We start from the raw sequence: 21,202 nt of genomic DNA on the forward strand, positions 1-21,202 counted from the left end.
AGGGTGGGAGGGGGGACTAGAAGAGTACAAATGTGGAAAAGGGGACATATGTCATACTTTCAACAATAAAAATTAAAAAAAAACAAAACAGATGGCTAGACTCCACCCTGAGTTTCTGATTTGGTAAGTGTGGGGTGGGGCCTGAGAGATTTTCTGTTTTTCTCTATTAACTATAATTTTATTATATTTTTCACATTTAGATTTTAACCCATTTGAACAATTTGAGTTTTGTGGGGGAGGGGATGTCAATTGTGGTTTTGCTATAACCCAATTATGTATTTCATCCTTATGTAGACTCCTTATAAAAAGCCAATTCTCTGATTATTATCTATTAAATAATCCATCCTTTCCCAATTGTTTTGTTACTAATATTTCTATTCTGTTTCATTGGGTTCTTTCTTTTTTTCTTGTTTTTGTTGTTTAGTTTTTTATTGTGGTAAAATTTTTATACTATATATATTGTTGTATACCTGATATGTGTGTGTGTGTGTGTGTGTGTGTGTGTGTGTAGTATATACACACACATACCAGGTATACAACTTTATAATTCTGTATTTGTACACAGTAGTTCCCTCCTCATCTATAGTTTCAGTTATCCAAAGTTTTGGTTACCCAGAGTAAACCATGGTCCAAAAATATTAAATGGAAAATTCCAGAAATAAACAATTGATGTTTTAAGTTACATGCCATTGTGAGTAGCGTGATGACATCTTGTGCCATCTCCTCCACCTGCCGGGGCGTAGCTCATCTCCATCCAGCATGCTCACTCACACTGTGCTGCACTGCAGTGCTTATGCTCAAGTGAATTGGTGGGCCCTCTTCCTGCTCTAGGACTGTTGTGTTTTTATTTTCTGACATCTAGTAAATCTTCAACTATAAATTTAGCATCAGTATGTCAGATTTCCCTTCAAATCTGCCTGCACTAAATTGGAGTCTATATTAAATTTATATATTTTTGAAGAAAACTGGCATTTTAAAAATATCCCTTTTCACAAACTTGAAATATATTTCTAATTTCTCATCTTTATTTGAGTCACTAAATGTTCTCTCTAAGTCTTCTGTATTCCTCATTAGGTTAAGTGCTAAATGTAGTTTTATTGATACTGTGAACGGTATTTGATTTTTTACTATTGAATTAATAATTTGATTTTGTGTCTAGCAAACTTGCTGAATTCTTTCATTAGCCAATCTACTGATTCCCTTGAATATTCAGTCAGTTTCTAGGGTGTGTTTAATATCTGTCTACAATTATTGATTAATCCATTTCTCATGTGTTGCTAGATCTGTCAGTAGTTGTTTTGCATATTTTAAAGATAGGCTGTGAGATGCATATATGTTGATGATAATGATACTTAAGTTTCTTTAAGCACTTTAAAGTATCCTTCTTTGCCCTTTTTTTCTCTCTTAATTTCCCTCTGGATTGATATAAAATTGACACCCTAGCTTTCTTTTAAGTTTATGTTACCCAGTATATAATTATCCGTCCTTTTATTTTCAACCTTCCTATGTATCTGTTTGTTTTAAATGAATCTTTTATGAACAAGATTTTGTTGCATCTTGTTTTTAAAATCTTATTTGAGTCTTTATCTTCTGATTAAGTTTAATCCATTTATATTTACTGTAAGTATGGCAATAATAGGATTTGTTTCTGCCTAACCATTTTTTGTTTACTTTAGCCGTAGTTTCTCCTCTCTCTCTCTCTCTCTCTCTCTCTCTCTCTCTCTCTCTCTCTCTCTCTCTCTCTCTCTCGTCTCTCTTTCCCATTTCCAGTGGTAAAAGTCCATTTTCTTTCATATTGATGGGAAAATAATACTTTGTATTTTTATTCTTTTGATGATTATAACTTATTAAGACCTGGACTTATTTTTTTTTTTTTTTTCAGAATATAAAGCTACCTGCAAGGGCTAGTCTAAATTTTTATAAAATAGGGGAGTTTATTAGATTATAATTATATACATAAAAGTAAGATCTAGAAAATTAAATGTTGAAATAAATCTAACAAAGGCCCTATGAAGCAGAAGTAATATGGGTGGTTCTATTGTTGTTTTCTAATGAATGCATGATAATTAGAGAATGATCTCTGTATAAACAGATGTTTTTTCCTGTGTATTTTTGTGTGCTATTCATTTTGATTTGTTACAATCCATTGTTCAGCATCCTACCAAGAAGGCTGTAATTATTTGTAATGAACTAAAATTTCAGAAAATAAAATGTTAAACTGATGCTGAGGTGGGGAAAGTCCTATTAAATGAGTTGAAAGTAGTAGTAGCATTCTTGGAGTAGTAAATTTTTAGATTAAAGAGATTCTCAAAATTATTTGTGTTGTAGAAAAGAACCTTGGATTCAGAAGTTCATGTCAGCTCAGAGGGACCATTAAGAACTGCTCCCTACCCCACCCAATGCATTTCATAGTAGAAGAAAGCATGGGGAGTATAATTATGAAAATAAGCACATATATGTAATTTATTTTAGGTACCTTCAACATCCATGATCACGCCCCGGTGGATTGTGCCAGTAAGTTACTATTTGCAATTTTTCTATTGGTTACCCTTTCAGAGTGAGACCTAAAGGATTACCAGGCTCTTGTTTTTCCTTAAAAACAAGGGGTCATTATCAAAATTCCGTTTACTGACTTAATGGCTTCAAACTAAGCTATTTAACTTTTCTGTTTGTAAATGCTTATAAATGATGAACAAAATAAAAATCTGAAGGAAAGGATGATTAAAAACAAACCAAAACAACCACAATCATCAAAATCATCGTCCTCATTACCATAATCATTAGGAAGATGACTTAGAGCTGAAGTGCTGACCGATGGGTAGGCATTGTCACCTCTGCTCTCACGTGCTGTATGTCTCCCTCAGCAGAGCAGTGTCCTTTCTCATGGACTCGCAGGAAATGGACCATCCTTGGTGGGGAAGGAGGGACATGGTAGTGGAGACATGATCTCGCTGATCTCTCCCCCAGCACCATTCTTGGTGGATGCTGTGACCAGGTGAGGAAATTTTTTTAGTTGTAGTTTTTAGGCATCTGTTATTAGGGGGAAAATTAAATATATTTGAAGCAATAATGTAAATTTTTCTTTCATTGAACTTAATTGGAATTGGATAAATCTTTTCTCTGTTTACTATTGAGACTAGTGTTTTCTTTTTTCTTGACAAGTAGCAATTTTCTACAAAATTATGAAGTAGACATTATGGCTTTTTAAATGAAATCTTTGTTAGATAAAAATGTTACAGGCTTATCTTTTAAAATTTATATTTGTTTTTTGTGTGTGTATTTTTAATTTATCTATTGTTGAAAGTATTACACATGTCCTCTCCCTCCCCCACATTGACCTCCTCCACCCCACTCCTGTCCCCTCCCAGGCCTTCCTCTGCACTGTTGTCTGTCCATGGGCTATGCACATGTGCATATTTAATTGATTTGTCTTCCTTTCATGCTTTACTATTCTGTTGTCCATCAATATGGTGAAGAGGCACAGCTCAGGGTGACGTAGGAGGTTCCCAAGGTGAGGATCTGAGATAACCTGTACTGAAACCTGTCGCACACTCTTTCTACATAGCACTTGCCACAGAGAAAAATTGGACTCAAAAGAGCTTTTGTTTATCATGTAGTTCTTCAACATTTAGTTGTTAGAACCAAAACTATGCTCATTTTACAAAAGCTTTAAAATTGCTTTCATTTTCACCTTAGACTTTTTCCTGATTATGTCTGATATTTCTCATGTCCTCCTAGTATTGAAAATATGAGTCAATTGAAGTAAATGCTTTCCTAATTAGAGAGGAAAAATTATTAGATGGTTAACTTAAGAGAAATTTAATGTTATTTTTCTAAACATTTATCTGCCTAGTAACTGCCACTATAAAAATAGAGATTACATACAGAGGACCAGATGATAATGCTTTATAATTGAGTTTGCACAATGTAATGTGGGTTCTTAAGGATTCCTAAATTAAAAATTACAGTTGTAAAAGAGCTTATCTCTACTCCTTCCCAAAGCAAAGTAGTCATAAAGGAATAAGAGAGAGAAAAATGACAAGTAGTATACCTGAAACTAATATAATGTTGTATGTCAATTATAATTCAATAAATGACAAGTAAATAAATCAGTGAGACAGAATAGAGTCCAAAAACAAATCAACACGTTTACAGTTACCTGATTTATGAAAAAACACTATAGGGAAAGAATGGTCTTTCAGTAAATCAAGTAGACAAGTTAAATGTCCATATAGGACATTTAAAAAAAATTCAATTAAATTTATTGGGGTAACTGGTTAATAACATTATATAAGTTTTAAGTATACAATTTATAATACAACATCTGTATACTCCATTGTTCACTTATATTTTTTTCTAAAAGCTTTATTATTTGATGTTTCATATTTAGATCTCTAATCCATCTAGTATGGATTTTTGTATGCTCACCCCGCAAAGTCTAGTGTCCTTTCATCACCATATATTGACTTCCTTTACCCAGTTTGTTCTCCCCCCATCCATTCCCTTTTGGTAACCACCATTCTGTTGTTTTGTTTGTTTTGTCTTATTTGTTCACTTGTTGCTTTTTGTTTTATATCCCACATAGGAATGAAATCATTGTTCTTTTCCATCTGACTTACTCCACTTAGCATGGTACTCTCAAGATCTGTTCATATTATCACAAATGGCCATGTTTCATCTTTTTTATGACTGAGTAGTATTCCATTGCATATATACAACATCTTCTTTATTTAATCATCAGTTGAAAGATACTTAGGTTGTTTCTATATCTTGGTTATTTTGAATAATGCTGCACCAAACACATGGGTACATATATTTTAACAGTGTTTTAATATTTGGGGGAAAATACCTTGATTCACCTCATACCATACACAAAAATCCATACTAGATGGATTGGAAATCTAAATATGAAACATCCTATCTAATAAATAGCAAATATGCTAATTGACCATCACACCCTCACAAAATATGGTGGTTCCAGTCCCCTCAGCCCCACCGGAGTCAGCAGGTGCCATGTGCCTCATCCAGCTGGAGTCCCCCAGTCCCCTCAGCCCTGCCTCACCCAGTCCCCACAGCAGCCAGCCTCATCCAGCTGGAGCCCCCCAGTCCCCTCAGCCCCTCAGGGGAAGGCAGTTGGGGGCAATTGGGCCGGCAGGGGAGGGCAGTTGGGGACGATAATGCTGGCAGGGGAGTAGTTTGGTGTCAATCAGGCCAGCAGGGGAGCGGTTATGGGGCTATCAGGCTGGCAGGCAGAGTGGTTAGGGGCAATCAGGCAGGCAGGCAGGTGAGTGGTTAGGAGCCAGCAGTCCCAGATTGTGAGATGGATGTCACAGGGATTGGGCCTAAACCAGGAGTCGGACATCCCCCAAGGGGTCCCAAATTGGAGAGGGTTCAGGCTGGGCTGAGGGACACCCGCCGCCATGCATGAATTTCATGCACTGGGCCTCTAGTCAAATAATAAAGCTTTTAGAAGAAAATATAAGTGAACATCTTTGTGGCCTTAAATAGAGGCAAAAGTTTTTTAAACAGGTCACAAAGAGCTTTATTCACGCAGCAAAAACATTATAACATGGGTTATATCAAGAACTTCTGTTCCTCAAAATATATCATTTCGAGAGCTTGAAAAGGGAAGCCACAGAGTGGAAGAGAACATTTGTATTCCCTCCCTCTCTCTTCTTCCCTCCCTCTTTGTTTTTGACTCTGTCTCTCTATCCCTTCCTACTTCTCTCTTGCTCTCTCCCTCTCCCCCGTCTGACAGAGGACTCTGTGTATATAAAGAGCTCTTATAAATCAATAAGAAAAAGACAACTCAATAGAAAATTTCACAAAATAATTTAATAGACAATTCACAAAAGGATATACAGATAGGCAATAAGCATACAAGATAGGTGCAGCTTGACTAATCACTGAAGAATACACATTCAAACCACCATGTGAGAACACTGCGTACTACCAGAAGGGTTACAGTGTAGAGAAGACACACAGTACCAAGTGTTGGTGAAATAGGAGGCAGCTGGAACTCTGAAAATTGGAATAGCCATGTTGGAAATAGGTTTGACAGTATTTACAAAAGTTGAACATACCCAGTGAATCAGTGACTCTCTTCTTATGTGCACACCCAATAGAAGTACAAATATATGTGCATTGAAAGACATGCACAAGAATATTTATAGCAGCTGTATTCATAATGATCCAAGCTGAAAACTTTACAAAAGCCCCTTAGCAGTCAGCTAGATAAATACTAGAATAGAGCAGTGAAGATTAATGAACTACAACAGCAATGTAGCAATACAGATGAATCACATAAACATATTTACATTATTCATTCATTGTTGTGGAGCCAAGTACCACATATGTAGCAGCTTAAAACAATACACATTTACAATCTCACTTCCTGTGAGTCCTTTGCGTCAGAGTTCTCACAGGCTACAATCGGGGTGGCCATGGATAGGTTCTTATCCTAAGGCTCAACTGGAGAAGGGCCTCCAGTCATGGTCGTTGGCAGAAATCAGTTCCTGAGGACTGTTAAACTGAGGGCCTCCGTGTTTTAGCTGGCTATTGGCCAGAGGCTACCCTCAGTCCTTGTCACATAGACCTCTCCACAATAATTGCTTACTTCATCAAAGCTAGCAAACCAAGAAGGCAGTGGTATCTGCTAGGAAGCTGGAAGTCACAGTCATGTACAATCTAATCACAGAAGTGTCATTCTGTTACCTCTGCTATGTTCTATTGACTAAAGCAAATCACAGGTCCTGCCCATGCTCCAGGGGAGGAGATTAAGTAAGCACGTGAATTCCAGGAGGTGAGGGTCATTGGGGATCATCTCCTCACCATAATGTAAGCAAAGTAAAGTTCAAAATGAGGCACAACTCCTAGAAATCAAAATAATGGTTATGCTTGAGGTAGTTAGTGACTAGAAGGAAGTCCAGAAAGGACCTTTGGAGTGCAAGTAGTTTTCCGTTTCTTGATCTGCATGCTGATTAATTGTAAAGGTATGTTCCATTTGCAAAAAGTCATCAAGCTGTGCACTCATGATCTGTGCACTTCAGTGTATCTGTGTTATAATCAATAAAACTTTTTTAAAAATGATGCCCGGGTGCATCTCTACAGATGAGATTTACTTTGAGTGTTCTCTGTAAAATTTAATTTGCAGGTATAAAACCACAAAGACAAAGAACAGGAGAGGAGACAACAGCCATTGAGAGACCTCAACAAGTTTTGGAAGCAGATAAATGATGAATAAGTAGTAACCAATTTTGCAGGCTCCGTTTCCTTTTAATATAACTGAAACCTAAACCTGAAAAGGGGAGAGAGTGGAAACTGAGTAGCATATAAAGCACACAAATTCACACTGCAGAGCCCTGAAGAGGCTCAGGAATTGGGGGTTCTGATGTTTGTGAAGATAGGGTTATACCCCATGTAAATAGTCCTCCCCAACCTACCCGTGCTGGAGGAGCTGGGCCAGAGAGGCACTGGATTGGGGTTTCTGTAGAGTAAGGCCCCGAACTGAAAACAGGAAGGTTAACTCAAAGTCCACACACTAAAAGTCCAGAGTGTCATTGGCTAAGCATAAATGTCTCGAATGGGAAATTAAGAGGATTCTTTTACAGAGGAACTGACCCACCAAAGAGAAAAGGCCCACAAGGCTGTTTGTGGATCCCCTGATGGAATTGCCAGGAAATCCACCTAAAAGCTCTACCTGAAGCCCATTGATGTTCAGCAGTTTTGCCCACGGGTGGTTTCCAAACAGCATTCCAGTGCTTCCCTCTTCAGTATGATGGGAGCAAAGGTCATCAGATGTTTGAGGAAAGACCAGAGCAGGGAAACTGAATGAAAAAAACAGGAGGAAATAAAAACTACACAAGGTAATGGGGTGAGGGAAAAGATACGGACTGCATCTATACAATAACACAGGACATTTAGAAGAAAAGGAACAGAAACTAACGTATTCTTAGAAACTATTAACCAGGTTCAAAATAAAATCCAAGGAATATGTGGAAGATAAGATGAAGGAAAATCTACCCCAAAATAGAAAAAAGTAAAAACTGGGAAAGAAAAGAAAATTGGAGGGTTGGCCTAGGAAATCCAATATATGAGTTGCCGGGGTTCTTGTTCCAGCATCAAGAAGGGTTCAGGAATCTGGAAAAGGCGCTGTGCGTAGATGACATAGGAATCCAGAGACTAATAAAGAATCTGGAGACGAGATATAATTCTGAAAGGCATTGGGGGTCAGATGACCTTCAGCTAAAGGAACTGAAGACTCCCTCCTTGTCTAGGACCCTTGCTTTTATTAGCACAATTTGTCCTAAGGCAAGGTGGAGGTAATACACTTCAAAGGGTAAGGTTTCAAAGGGTACAGAAGCATTGTCAGTTTGAGGCAATAACATGTAGATTAAGATGCCCTTTAACTGTCTGGCAGCCACAATGAGTTTCCTATTCAGGTTGGAGGAAATGTCTTTAGCCATTCCCAACAGGTGACTACATGTGTGACTCAACCCTGTTGAGTCCCCAAGTTTCATCAACCTTTTGATGAAACTCTTGAAATTATGACATGCTGGAATTGGCCTACAGCAATGAGTCATTGGCGATAGAGAAAGAAGGACAGAGTAAATGAAAGTGAGAGAATTGTCACAAAAAGGAATCAGGCCTACTGAGTACCCAGCACAGAAAATGAAAACAGACAACGCCAAGGAACGGCGTGAAATGTCAGAATATCAAAGTTAAGAGAGGATACATGTCTGTGGGGCGGGGGGAAGAATACATACGAAAGACTAGAAATCAGAATGACAGCCGACTTAACTAAGAGCTGGAAGATAATGGAGCAATGTCTTCAGAATTCCGGAGGAAAAGCATTTCTCACTTAGAGATTTATAGCCAAAGGATCGATGAAGTGTGGGATTAGGAGAGAGAGATACAGTTTCTCTAAATAGTAGGTGCTCCCCCTGTGGTCTTCCTCAGGAAGCTATTCATTGGAGCATGTGTCCCATCAGAATTAGCTGATTACCTAAGAAAGAAGACGACATGGGAGCCAGGAGACAGAGGAGCAGGGATTTACCAGAGGGAGGTGGAAGCAGCGTCCAAGGTGGCAGCTGCCCACCTAGGTCTGGAAAGCACCCTGTGGATTTGAAGAGGGGGAAATAGTTCCAGGAGAGATGTTGCCAAGAAGGAAAACACATTTTTAAAACATACATGGCACGGCCGACCTACTCAGAAGAGATCCCAGGTTATCTGCGAGTTTAGGGGTCAGTCGGAAACAGATAGAAAATTGGGAAAGTGGTTCACAGCGGAAGAGGCAGTTATTCAGTCCCGGGAAAACAAACTGCAAGGAAAAACACTTCCTGCACCTGTAAACTGTTGAAAAGATAAGAATGAGGATTGTGGGGCTGGTGAGTGGGGTGCAAGAATGTCACGTTTTGCCCTAGCTGGTTTGGTTCAATGGGTAGAGCATCAGCCTGTGAACTGAAGGGTCCCAGGTTTGATTCCAGCCAAGGGCCCATGCTTAGGTTGTGGGCTTGATCCCCAGGAGGGGGCATGCAGGAGGCAGTCGATCCATGATTCTCTCTCATCATTGATGTTTCTCTCTCTCTCCCCCTTCCTTCCTCTCTAAAATCAATTAAAAAAAAAAGCAGAATGTTACGTTTTCATAGTCTCTAGTAGGAAGTCATTGTAGAAACATCTCTTAGAACAGTTAGGACTGTCGCTAGTTGTGCATGAGAATTACCGAGAGGGCTAGCTAGAACACGGGTTCTTGGGCCTTACCCTCAGACTCTTTGGTTCTGTGTGTCTGGTATGGTGTCTAAGAATCTGCATTTATAACAAATTCCAGGGCCTACACTCAGAAAACCAGAGATACAGAAAAGTGAAGGGAAAATTCCAGAAAAAAAAACAAAAAAACACCCCACAGTTTAAAGTGTTTGTGTAGTAGGAATGGAGAGGGTGATATAAATAATTGCTGTTTCGTTTATAAATCTTGTTAGTATTTTTGATATTTTAAACTACAATTGACCCTTGAACACAACATGGTTTGAACTGCACCAGTCTACTTATATGCGTATTTTTTTAAATTAATATAAATCCATGGATTCGACCAGCCTCAGATGAAAACCAGTGTTTTCCATCCCCAGATGCATGGTGCCAACTATGCATTGTTCTATAGCATTTTATAGAAATGCTATATATATTCTTGCCAGTCTGAATATTGGGTGGATTTTGGTATCCATGGGGATCCTGGAACCAATCCCCAGTGGAAACCAAGGGGCTGTAATTAAGTTTTGAGGGAGTCAGGTTATGTGCAGATTTTCAACTGCGTGGTGGTTGGCACCCCTAACCCCCATGTTCAAGGGTCAAATGTATGACCTTGTACTATATGTTTTGATATTAAGTTTATCTGAAACCAAAATAGATGCTATATCCTTGCACCTAAGTTTATGCTCTTCACTTACAACAGACTCTTTTGCAAAGCCTATATATTTTTATTTTTTTAATTGAATTAAATTTTTTATTAATCCTCACCTGAGGATATGTTTTCATTCATTTTTAGAGAGAGAGAGAGAAATATTGATCTGTTGCCTCTTGTACGCTCCGACCTGGGATTGAATCCACAACCTAGGTATGTGTCCTGACCAGGAATCGAACCTGCAACCCTTTTGGCACACCCACACCAGGTGACATTCAAACCAACTGAGCCACCCAGCCAGGGCCAGGGCCATATACTTTATTTTTCACATAGCTCTAACAAAACATACTGACTGGTATAGGAACTTGGACAGCCACCTGATACTATGGAAAGAAGCACAGAACGGCCCACTGGGTTTTTCCTGAGCAGGTTCTGTCATGCTCAGCACAGTACTGTTCTTGGTATTCATAATAACTGACTCATCAAGAAATGGGCAAGTATCTGTTTGGTATAATTTATTCAAGGAAGTAGGAGACATTGATATCTTTAGATTTCATTTCAAGATGAAATATGCATTAGTTATCTAGAAACTTCCCTCTGTGGAATACGTCATTGCTAAATTAAGTATTACAACAGTCATTTAGGTCTGTTATTTTATTTTATATCAATATGTTTTTATTGATTTCAGAGAGGAAGGGAGAGAGAGAGAGAGAGAGAGAGAGAGAGAGAGAGAGAGGGAGAGAAACATCAATGATGAGAGACAATCATTGATTGGCTGCCTCCTGCACACCCTATACTAGGAATGGAGCCCGCAACCCGGGTATGTGCCCTGACTGGGAATCAAACCGTGAGCTCCTGGTTCATAGTTCGACATTCAACCACTGAGCCACGCCAGCTGCTAGCTCTGTTATTTACTCTCAGCATGCTCCATGTGGCACGCGTGGAGAAATGGGTGTTGTTTCAATCTCAAAGGGTTTAATTGAATAACTCATTCTTTCTTCCTTTCAGCTCTGCTCCAACTGTGAGCGGAGAACCCATCTTGAAGCAGAAGTGTTTACTGACAACGGAGCTCTAAGGGATTGCCTCCTCCTCGCCTGTACCTGGAATGCCCAGCACCCTCCCGCAGTCCGTCCTGGAATCAGTTCTGCTGAATGTGTTGGATTCAGGAGTTTGCCCTGTACTTGTTGGTAAAAAAAAGTTTGCCTAGATTTGACTTCAGTTCCATGAAAAAACAACTACGTGTTTTGTCTGACTGGAAGTTTAATTACACTGCGTATTTCCTCAGATGAGGATACCTGGTCTTTTACTTTCTTTAGTTTTCGAAGTTTTAAATTCCTAAAACAAGGGAATGGTGTTCCCTATGGTTTGCTTCAAGCTCTTGGCCCCACCTAGTGGTTGTAATTGTTCATAATGCTTCCTAACGAGGCAGTCTCTGGTGGTCAGTGCCATTTCTCTCTCTAGTGTCAGGATGAGTGTCCCTAACCTGTTAGAGAACTTGCACTTTTCTCTGCATTACCTGGAAGTCAGGGGTTTAGGAACGTAATGAGGATATTATGTAGGTAGGTATGTAGGTAGGTGCAGTGCTAGCTTTCTTTCTCTTTTTAACGATTATTACAATGCTAAAGAGCAGTTTAGAATACAGAGGGTTTTCAAATGTTGCCCATATGTTTGAATTCTTACTGGACTGGCTATCTTAGTTACATCAAGGTAAGACAAACCTTGAGGAGAACTACAGAGAAATCAGTAGCCTGTCATTTTCAGCTCGGCCTTCCCACAGGAAGCAGTCATGCACCACAGGTTTCCTGTAAGTGTTCAGCCGGGAAAGGGGAGGGTGGGTGAAAGTCACCCTGGGTGTGTCCTCCTTCCTCCCTCCTCTTCCTGGGCCCACAGACTCGGTGAGGAGGGAGCACAGACGCTCTGGGCTGGCCCTGCTCCACGCAGGTACCTGCTGAGCTTAAGGGATTGCGTATGTAATTAAGTGCTCATGTGCGCTGCTCAGCATAGAGGAGCATCCAGTTTAGATCTTAAACTCCTGGTGTAGGCTGCCCTGAGCCATTCGTGTGCTCAGGGAACACACCAGTGTCTGGAAAGCTCAGGAACTCCGTTGTGTGCCGTTTCCCGCCGAGCCGAGCCGTAGAGATTGGAAACCACTTTTGAACAAAGCAGTTCTACTGAAGAAAAGAAAGTTCCCCTCCTGCCGCCTGCCTCCCCTTAGCCTTTCCGCTAAGCTTGTGAATCTCATTGTGGAGCTCTTGCCAATTCTTAATTGTAAGACAAACTGCAGGGTCCCTAGGGCAGGGGCTTGCCCCAGGACACAGCCTGGCCCTCAGCGCTTCAGGTCCGACAACCCTGGATGCGCTCACTGCGAACTTGGAAGGCCCACAGTTCCGTCCAGTTTGTACAGTAGCACCATCCTCACTTTTAACTTTCTAGTATTTAGGGATTATGTTGATGTTGTTGAAAATATTCTGTAGCCTTTGTGTTGTCAGGCACCTGTATTGTTGCCAGTCTGAATAGTGATAGGGACTTTCTTAAAATTCATGTGAATCTCAAACTAAAAGGACATTTCGTCTCCTGTCCTGACATGAGGTGTGAACATGGGAATGAGTGCTTTTTTTAAATCCTCACTCAAGGATATTCTTGTTCATTGATTTTTAGAGAGAGTGGAAGGGAGAGGGAGAGAGAGAGAGAAACACCATGTGAGAGAGACACACTGATTCGTTGCCTCTGGCATACCTCGGATTAGGGCCAAGAATCAAACCCCGGGACCCCTTAGTCCACAGGCCGATGCGCTATCCACTGAGCCAAACCAGCTAGGGCTGGAAATGAGTGCTTTAATGAGGGGTTAGCCCTGACCAGTTAGGCACCTGCCAGCTACACCTCTCCTGTCCTAGCTGCTGCGGGTGCCTTCTAGAGCCCTGTTAACACTCATCTTGTTCTGCTCGTCTGGGGATGGAGGAGGAGGGCAGGCTGCGGGTATCTGTGACGTGTCAGAGAGGGAGCGGGAGGTCAGTCTCTGAGGAGAGAAGCCGTGTGAGGGAGTAGAGGATGCTAGCAGAGAGATCTGCGATGGCACTGGGTAAGAAGGCGCTGGTTCCTGGGGTGGTAACAGGGGCAGCTGTGGTGGCTTTACAGGCTGGTGACCTCCGGGGCACAGCCCTCATTCCAAAGGTTAAAATCCACATCCAAGTCATCTGATGAACTGAATCAAGGCCGGATCCTCAGATGAGGGGAAATGGCCCTGCTCACTGTTCAGAATGACTGAGCCGGGCAGGAAGCCTCTCAATGGAGATGAGGTTCCATGCCAGCACAGCGCAGCTGGAAAGCAGCAGGCGCACGAATGCGCTGGAGCAGTGAGAACACCTCTGAACAGCGGCCCCAGCTGCAGAGCTGTCGCTTCCTCCTCTGGAGGGGGGTGGGTGGATGTTTAGCTGAGAGGACAGACCCAGATGCAAAAGGCAACAGAAGGCTCTTTAGCCACTGGCTCAGCTGCGCTGTGGTTACTTTCTTTCCCGTTTCCAGGCCAGGGGGCTCTGCTGGCTCCCTGGGGGTAGCAGGATAGAGCTTGTGCCTGAGCGGGCTCAGGCGGGTGTGAGACGTGACGGAGCTGTTGTCCCCTTGCCGTGGCCTCAGTGGCCTGTGAGTGTTGCTGTCACTGCTTCCTCACGCTTTGCTGTGCACTGCCCTGGGGACACTTCCCTCGGTCCCTGCAGTGGCCTGTGTGCTGCTGGCCGTGGGGGAGCAGGAGGGGCAAGAGCCTCAAATCAGCGGATGCCAGCCCTGGTGGGAGGGCGAGTGCCGGTGAGGAGGAGGGTGTAGGTTTTGGAGTTCTGCCCCAGCCCCTTCTGCGGAGCTGGGCGGGAGGGTCCCCTCTCCTCCTGCTGCTCAGTAGTGTCGCCTGTGCCCAGGGACGGCTGGTGGTCCTTTCATTCCCGCCCTTCTGGAGACACTGCTGTACAGAGAAAGGTTGGTCTCCTTAGATCCTGATAAATTTTGGCCGTCCCTAGCAGCTTTCCCGAGACTTTATGTTGCTTTAAGAAAAATTGTGTTTAGAAATACTTTTGCAGTTGGCTGTTGGTCTTCTTTTGCACGATCACGATGTTCTGTGGGCAATTCAGGAGGACAGCTGGGTCGGAGCTTGTTCTCCTAGCTGCTCGGTTCCGACTAGCACCCTCCTCTGCCTTCTCGCCTAGATGAGCCCTGTCGGAGCAGAGCGCCCGCAGGCTTCGGGGCGCTGAGGCGGCGAGGGTCCGGGGAAGCCAGCTCCTGTCTCCTCGCCCAGCCCTGAGAGGCTCGGCAGGCCTCCTGTGGAAGCAGCGGTAGCTAGTTCTTCCCGCGAGGCCATGGGAAGTGCCCGGGCATGTGTGTTCCGGGACAGTTCACTTACAAGCACAGGTGCGAGTCCTGATTCAAGCTTTGTGGTTGGCAGACTGGCTCCGTGGGAGGCGGGCAGGTATGCACAAGCCTGCATCACCTGTCATGGGGGCACCGGGCATTCCAGACCTGGGCCTCGTCACTCCCACGCAGACAGGATGTAGTCATGGGCCTCCGGCTCTGGGAGCCTTTGGAGCAGCCGCCAGTTTCCCGTTTATCTTGCCCTCAGCCTCTAGCTGCTTAGCAGGAATCTCCTGTGGACTAAGGAATGTACATTTCTATTTTATTTGTTCTTTTCTCCTAAAAAAATGTAAACACACTGATCAGAAGAAAGTTGGAAGCTTTCCCTGCTCTCAGCCAGGAAATGCAAATGTGTGAGGCTTGGAAAGGCGCCGCCCCTGCGTGTGCGTGGGGTGGTGCGTGTGGGAGGAGGGGTGGCTCCTCACCCCGAGGCTGAGCGGAAGCATCACTCCCGGGACCTGCAGGGAGGGCCTGATCTCCCTCCCGGGGGGACAGGAGCTGTCGCCTCATTAACCACTGTTTACTTCTCATGTGTAAAGCTTTGCGGTCTGCGAGTGGGTCGGGTGCACTGTTCATTCACGCGTCCGCGGTTTTGTATGTGAGAAACTGCACTGAACTCGTGTGTGTGCTGAGATGACAGCTGTAGATGTGACCACAAATAAAGCTTTCGAGAAACACTTCCGTTTTCTGAGCCGCCTCTGTGCCCTGGGAGCGGAACCTACCCGCGGGCGTTTTCTCTCGCAGCAGCCGGAGGTCCGAGCAGCTCAGGGGACGCGAGGATGGAGACAGCGCACGGCTCCGGGCGTTCATTTCAGGGTCTGGTGCGCCTTTGGGAGCAGAGGAAGGAAGAAGGGTGAGGACCTGGGGCACAGCACACGCTGGAGGCACAGCGGCCGCCCGGGGCTGCCCGGGAGCAGCTCAGCTCTGCTACTGAGCAGCCCTGAGACCAGTCAGTCCCTACCGCCTCCGCAGGGGAGCCGGTGAGCGCAGCCTCTCGCAGGGGCGGAGGGGACCTCGTCTCCTTCCTCAGGCCCAGCCGCCTCCCTGTGTGCACGTGGCACCACCCCAGGGAAGACGTGCTGGGCAGCGTCCTGCTGCTGAGAAAGTCTCCTCCCTCCTCCCCCCTCCCACCTGGAGCACAGGGAGAGGCAGGAGCCCGGCTCAGCCACTGTGCTGGGAGCTGCCCCCAAAGGGGTGGGTTTTGTAATAAGCAACCAAAGCCGCTCCAACTTAAGCAACACAACTCCCTGGGCAGATACGGGGACTCTCTGCACCAGCAGGAAGCGGGGGACAGCGGGAGTGAAGGGGGGAGAGAGGACTCCATCTGGACTTCGACTGACACCTTGACTGTGTGCCCACGCCTTGGCCTCAGGGTAGGGCACCGAAGGCCAAGGGTCCAAAGGGAAGGGAATGGGCTACCAAACCACAGATGATCCCAGCCTCCCCAGAGGACGGATCAGTGGTCAGACCAAGAAAAGGCAGGAGGGGCGGAGGCAGCTCAGGCGGGGGAGCCCGAGGAAGGGAACTCGGGTGGGTTGTGGCACTGACCTGTCTTAGGGTGACCTGTCCCAGGAGACATTCAGCCCAGCTGTGCTTGGGTTCTGACTCCATCGGAGGCCTAGCAGTGCCAGCGCAGCCACTCCCACAGCAGGGTCGCCCCTGCCATGGCCCTAGGATGCTCCCACCCTCTGTCTCCAGTGCCCTTCAGGGTCAGGCTGGCCAGCGCTGGCAGGCTAGGCACTGAGGCCGTTGGGCGGAAATAGATTTTCAAGATGACCCTGTCCCAGCTCCTGTGTGTGACGGTCAGAAAGCCGGAGCAGCTAGGCCAGGGGCAGGCGTTCAGGTCGGGCTTCCAGGACACCACTGCTCTGCTCAGCCACTGCCCTCAGCTGCTGACCATGATTTCCTGGGTCAGGTCACCACGAGGGCAATCACATTTCCTGCTGCGCAAGGCCTGTCCTCCCTGGGTCCAGAACTCCCACAGGAGAAGCTCATTCATTTCACAGCTTGGATCTGGGAGGCCCGCATGGTTCTGAGTCCTCCGCGTCTCCAGAGGTCCTGGGTAAACAGCCCCTCCTCTTCCCTGGGCGGCAGCCAGCATTCCCCACCTCACAACGGTCTCTCCACATCCACCCGGTTCCGAGTCCCTCTTGTCCCATCCCACCTAGAGCCCTGAGGAACCGCGAGCTGTGAGCAGTTGGCCAGGTGTTCGTGGAACATCCCCGCCTGCCCAGGGCACTAGCTCTCAAGGGGCTTGCCACTGGTTCTTTTTTTATTTCTATACACAAGTCTTTATTTTCCCATTTAAAAGAAAGAATCATGTTTTACATTAGATCCTTGGACCTTCTCATCCATTTCCTCGACCCCCAACCCCAGCAACCTCCATTCTGCTCTCTGTGTCTGAGTTCAGCTTTTCCAGAGCCCACACATGAGATCACACAGTATTCTTTCTATGTCTGACTTAGCTCACGTAGCAAAATCCGTTCATGTTGCCACAAATGGCAGGCTGAGTAATATTCCGTTGCCACACCACATTTTCTTGGTCCACTCATTCCCTGATGGACACTTAGGCTGTTAACATGTCTTGGCTGTTGTTATAATCGAGGTGTACTGTTGAGTAATGCCGCTGGTTCTTAGTCAGGTTTTAGCTCAGTGACGCTTGCAAATCTGAGCACATGGGCAGTGTTACACACAATTCCACGTGCTGGTTGCCCCTCGGAGCCTCGGTCTGAAGCCCCTGCCCTAGATTAATGGTGGGAATACCAGGCCAGCAGAGAGGAGGCGGCTCTACCACAAGGCTCCTGCTGGCTCCGTCGGTAGCACTGGCCAGTGGTAAAAGCTCAACAAATTGAAAGGAAGGCCGGAAGGCATAGAGTGTTCTTGCCTAGAGTATTACAAAGCACAACACTTTAAACCGACTTTGCGGGAAGCCATCCACTGTCGATACTATCATGAGAGTGCACCAAGGAACACGGAAGGCTGATGGACCTTGGACGATTAGAGGGCTAATACCATGCACCATTGTTATGTTGAGATGGCAGTGGCTCGGAGCAATTTCCTGACCTAATAGCCTCAAAGTAAATGTTTACTGAACTTTACTGATCTTTACTGATCTTTATTGACCTTAGAGATGGTCTGTTACCTGTTTGCCGTGCTTTACTGAGGGCAAGATGTGTATCTAAAACTGAATAAAAAGCGGATAACACCAGGTTTCAGGGTGCTTCTCCACCTGGCCCCCCATGCCTTCTAAATTCGTATTTCTTGTCTAGTGTTTTCATTTGTGCATAGTCCCCTTCTTCAGATCCTGAACTCCTGCTACAAAAGGTTGCGGCACAACAGTTTTAGATGTGTTCTTACTGAAGCACAAGAATGTCCAGATCCATCCCATTGGAGCCCTGTCCATCAGCCTCTCTGCCTTGGCCTTGTAAACGGGGGTGAGACCAACCCTGCCTCCTGGTGTGGTGAAGGCTGCATGAGCTGATCTGCAGTCCCTGTCTCCAGCCCCCGTCTCTGCCTGGACCCTCCTATCGCCATTCGGACATCACATAAGCACCTCAGACTCCACCAGCCCTCCCACACACCCAAACTGCTGCTTCTTGGCGGTCCTGACCGGGATGGGTTGTCCGCCTACACTCAACTCGTCTCCCCCGTGGCCACTCCGTCTTCAAGCCCCGGGTCTGCCTCTGCACTGCCTTCTCATTTCTGCAGCTACACCCCAGCTGTGTCGCATGTGCCTGGGGCTCCTGCAGCTGCCTTCCGGGGGTGTCCCCATGTCGGTCATGGCTCCATTTCCCACGGTGGCTAGAAGTGAGGTCACATTCCTCTGCACTGAGGCCTCCCATTGCCCTGGGCACAGAATCCACATTCCTGCCATCTCCCAGGGCTAGCCAGTGGCTGTGCAGCTTCCACATCTTAGGGGCCGGCCTGGCTCTCCTGCCTAGGCCTTCCCTCATCCTGCCCTGGCTGAGGGCCCACGTCACCCTCCACCTCTTCAGAAGTCCCTGTGTGCACCCAGTATCAGTCCATTCCCAGTTGCCACCTTTGTCAGGTGCTTGGTCACTGTCCTCCCAATCATAAAAGCTAGTCCTCGTTACGTCTGGGGCACCCATCGCATTGCCTGGCGTGTGGTGGAGCTCAAATATTTGCCGAATGAATGCTGAATTGATTAGGCAGCCACTCTGTTCCGTGGACCTGCCAGGTCTTTAATTTCAGTTTCCCGTCTCCCCTTCCCACACTGCTGTGGCCTGGCCACCACTGGGGCTGGACCAGGGGTGTGCCTGACTCTAATGCCTGGAGTCACATCCCAAACCTCAGGCCTCACACAGCAACCAAGTGTCCTGGTTTCCCCGTGACCAAGAGGGTTTCTGGAACCTGGGACTTTCAGTGCTGAGACCAGGATGGTCCGGCACCCAGGCGCACCTTCTATTCACAGACCACCATCACCCATTTGCTGCATCTCTGCGTTATGCTAGTGACTTCACATTTATTTTTACACTAGAGGCCCAGCACACGAAATCGTGTGGGTAGGATCTCTAGGGCCTAGCCTCCTGCGATCAGGGCCATCTTCTGCCTGTTCGCCAGTCCCCAGGCCAAACGCTGCCGCTAGGCTGTCAGGCCGTTGGGATCACCAGCTCATCCCTGGCTGCTCGGGGGCTCAGGCCTGAGAAAAGCAGGTGCCAGCGACTTCACCTCCATGCACGTGCACCAGGCCAGCTGCTGATGGAACATGCTGCCTGCTCAGAGCCGTTCACATGGGCGCCACCGCCGCTGCTGCTACCGCTGCCACTGCTGCTGGGGCTTTAGGCGCTGATGGAAGCTGCAGGGTGCACCTGCGACCTACCCGCCCCAGTGTGAGCGGCCCGAACAGGCAGTGCACTCACCCCTGTGGAATCCTGTCCAGCCCTGGCCGCCCAGACCCTGCTTCTCCTGCCTCAGCTCTCCGGGAAGCACTTCTGCCTCCTGCCATTTGATTCTGGGAGTGTCATCGCTCACCAGGGCATGTAGGTTATCTCCTGTTACTAACACTAGAGGCCCGGTGCACAAAATTCATGCACGGGTAGTGTTCCTTGGCCTGGCCTGTGATCAGGGCTGATCAGGACCTCCGGCTGCCAGACAGGGCCTTTCTTCATTCTGCGCCACCCCTGGTGGTCAGTTCCCATCATAGTGAGCGATCGAACTCCCAGTTGAACTCCTGAGGGGACACTTTGCATATTAGCTTTTTATTTTTTATTTTTTTTTATTTTTTTATATTTTATTGATTTTTTACAGAGAGGAAGGGAGAGAGAGAGTTAGAAACATCGATGAGAGAGAAACATCGATCAGCTGCCTCCAGCACATCTCCCACTGGGGATGTGCCCGCAACCCAGGTACATGCCCTTGACCGGAATCGAACCTGGGACCTTTCAGTCCGCAGGCCGACGCTCTATCCACTGAGCCAAACCGGCTTTGGCATATTAGCTTTTTAAATATATAGACTTGCCGAAATCGGTTTGGCTCAGTGGATAGAGCGTCGGCCTGCGGACTGAAAGGTCCCAGGTTCGAATCCAGTCAAGGGCATGTACCTGGGTTGCGGGCACATCTCCAGTGGGGGATGTGCAGGAGGCAGCTGATCTATGTTTCTCATTGATGTTTCTAACTCTCTATCTGTCTCCCTTCCTCTCTGTAAAAAATCAATAAAATATATTTTAAAAATAAATAAATAGATAAATAAATAAATAGACTAGAGGCCCAGTGCACGAGATTTGTGCACTGGGGGGTGGGGGTCCCTCAGCCTGGCCTGTGCCCTCTTGCAGTCCGGGACCTCTCAGGGGATGTCCGCCTGCCAGCTTAGGCCCTCTGCAGCACCCGCTGGCCTTGAAACCACCACCACCATGTCCTCAGCCACCACAGGGGGCGCTGCAGCACTGACACTGGCAGGTCCAGCTGGAAGGACAGTTCTCTGCTCCTGAGTTGCTTCCAGTTTGCAGGGGAGCAGCCCCTGGAGGTGATGGGGCCCCTGGGAAAGTGAGAGACAATGTCATGGAGTTAGGTATCGGCCCCAATGTGCCAGGTGGAGTTTATCCCCTTTAGAGAGAGGTAAACCAACTCTCTGGGTCCCTCCTCACCAGGAAGGGGAAGCTCTCAAGACAGGATCGTCCCTGGGTCCTGGAGGCCTTCACTGTCCCTTCCTCCAGCCACTGGGCAGGGCCCTGGCACCAGGCACTGCACCTTGGTTTATGCAGCCAAGTCTCAGGGCCGTGTCTCCACCACCTGGAGCTGGCTTGGCGGCTCTGCCTCTCCCTGAGGTCTCCCCCGGGCCCCTCCCCACACCTCCAGTCCTGGCTCTCCTTCCCAATCTCCCAAGGGGCTGCCCTGGTTTGGGTTTAGATGGGGTGGTCTGTGGGGCATCAGACCCCTCAAGCTTCCTTCCCA

At 46.4% G+C, this 21,202-nt stretch overlaps 1 protein-coding gene across 1 annotated transcript in view; it reads left to right on the forward strand.

Annotated features, from left to right (window-relative positions):
* EPB41L5 (erythrocyte membrane protein band 4.1 like 5) overlaps window positions 1-15,463 on the forward strand; it is a 160,765-nt gene extending 145,302 nt beyond the window's left edge. Inside the window, exons 23-25 of the mRNA XM_081095458.1 lie at window positions 2,473-2,514; window positions 2,865-2,995; window positions 11,405-15,463. Of these exons, the coding sequence (XP_080951584.1) occupies window positions 2,473-2,514; window positions 2,865-2,995; window positions 11,405-11,471 (240 nt within the window). The 3' untranslated portion in view covers window positions 11,472-15,463. The remainder of the gene's footprint in view (window positions 1-2,472; window positions 2,515-2,864; window positions 2,996-11,404) is intronic.
* Window positions 15,464-21,202: the final 5,739 nt, after the last annotated feature.

The sequence above is a fragment of the Myotis nattereri genome (genome assembly GCF_964212035.1).
Source record: "Myotis nattereri genome assembly, chromosome: 7".
Taxonomy (NCBI): Eukaryota; Metazoa; Chordata; class Mammalia; order Chiroptera; family Vespertilionidae; genus Myotis; species Myotis nattereri.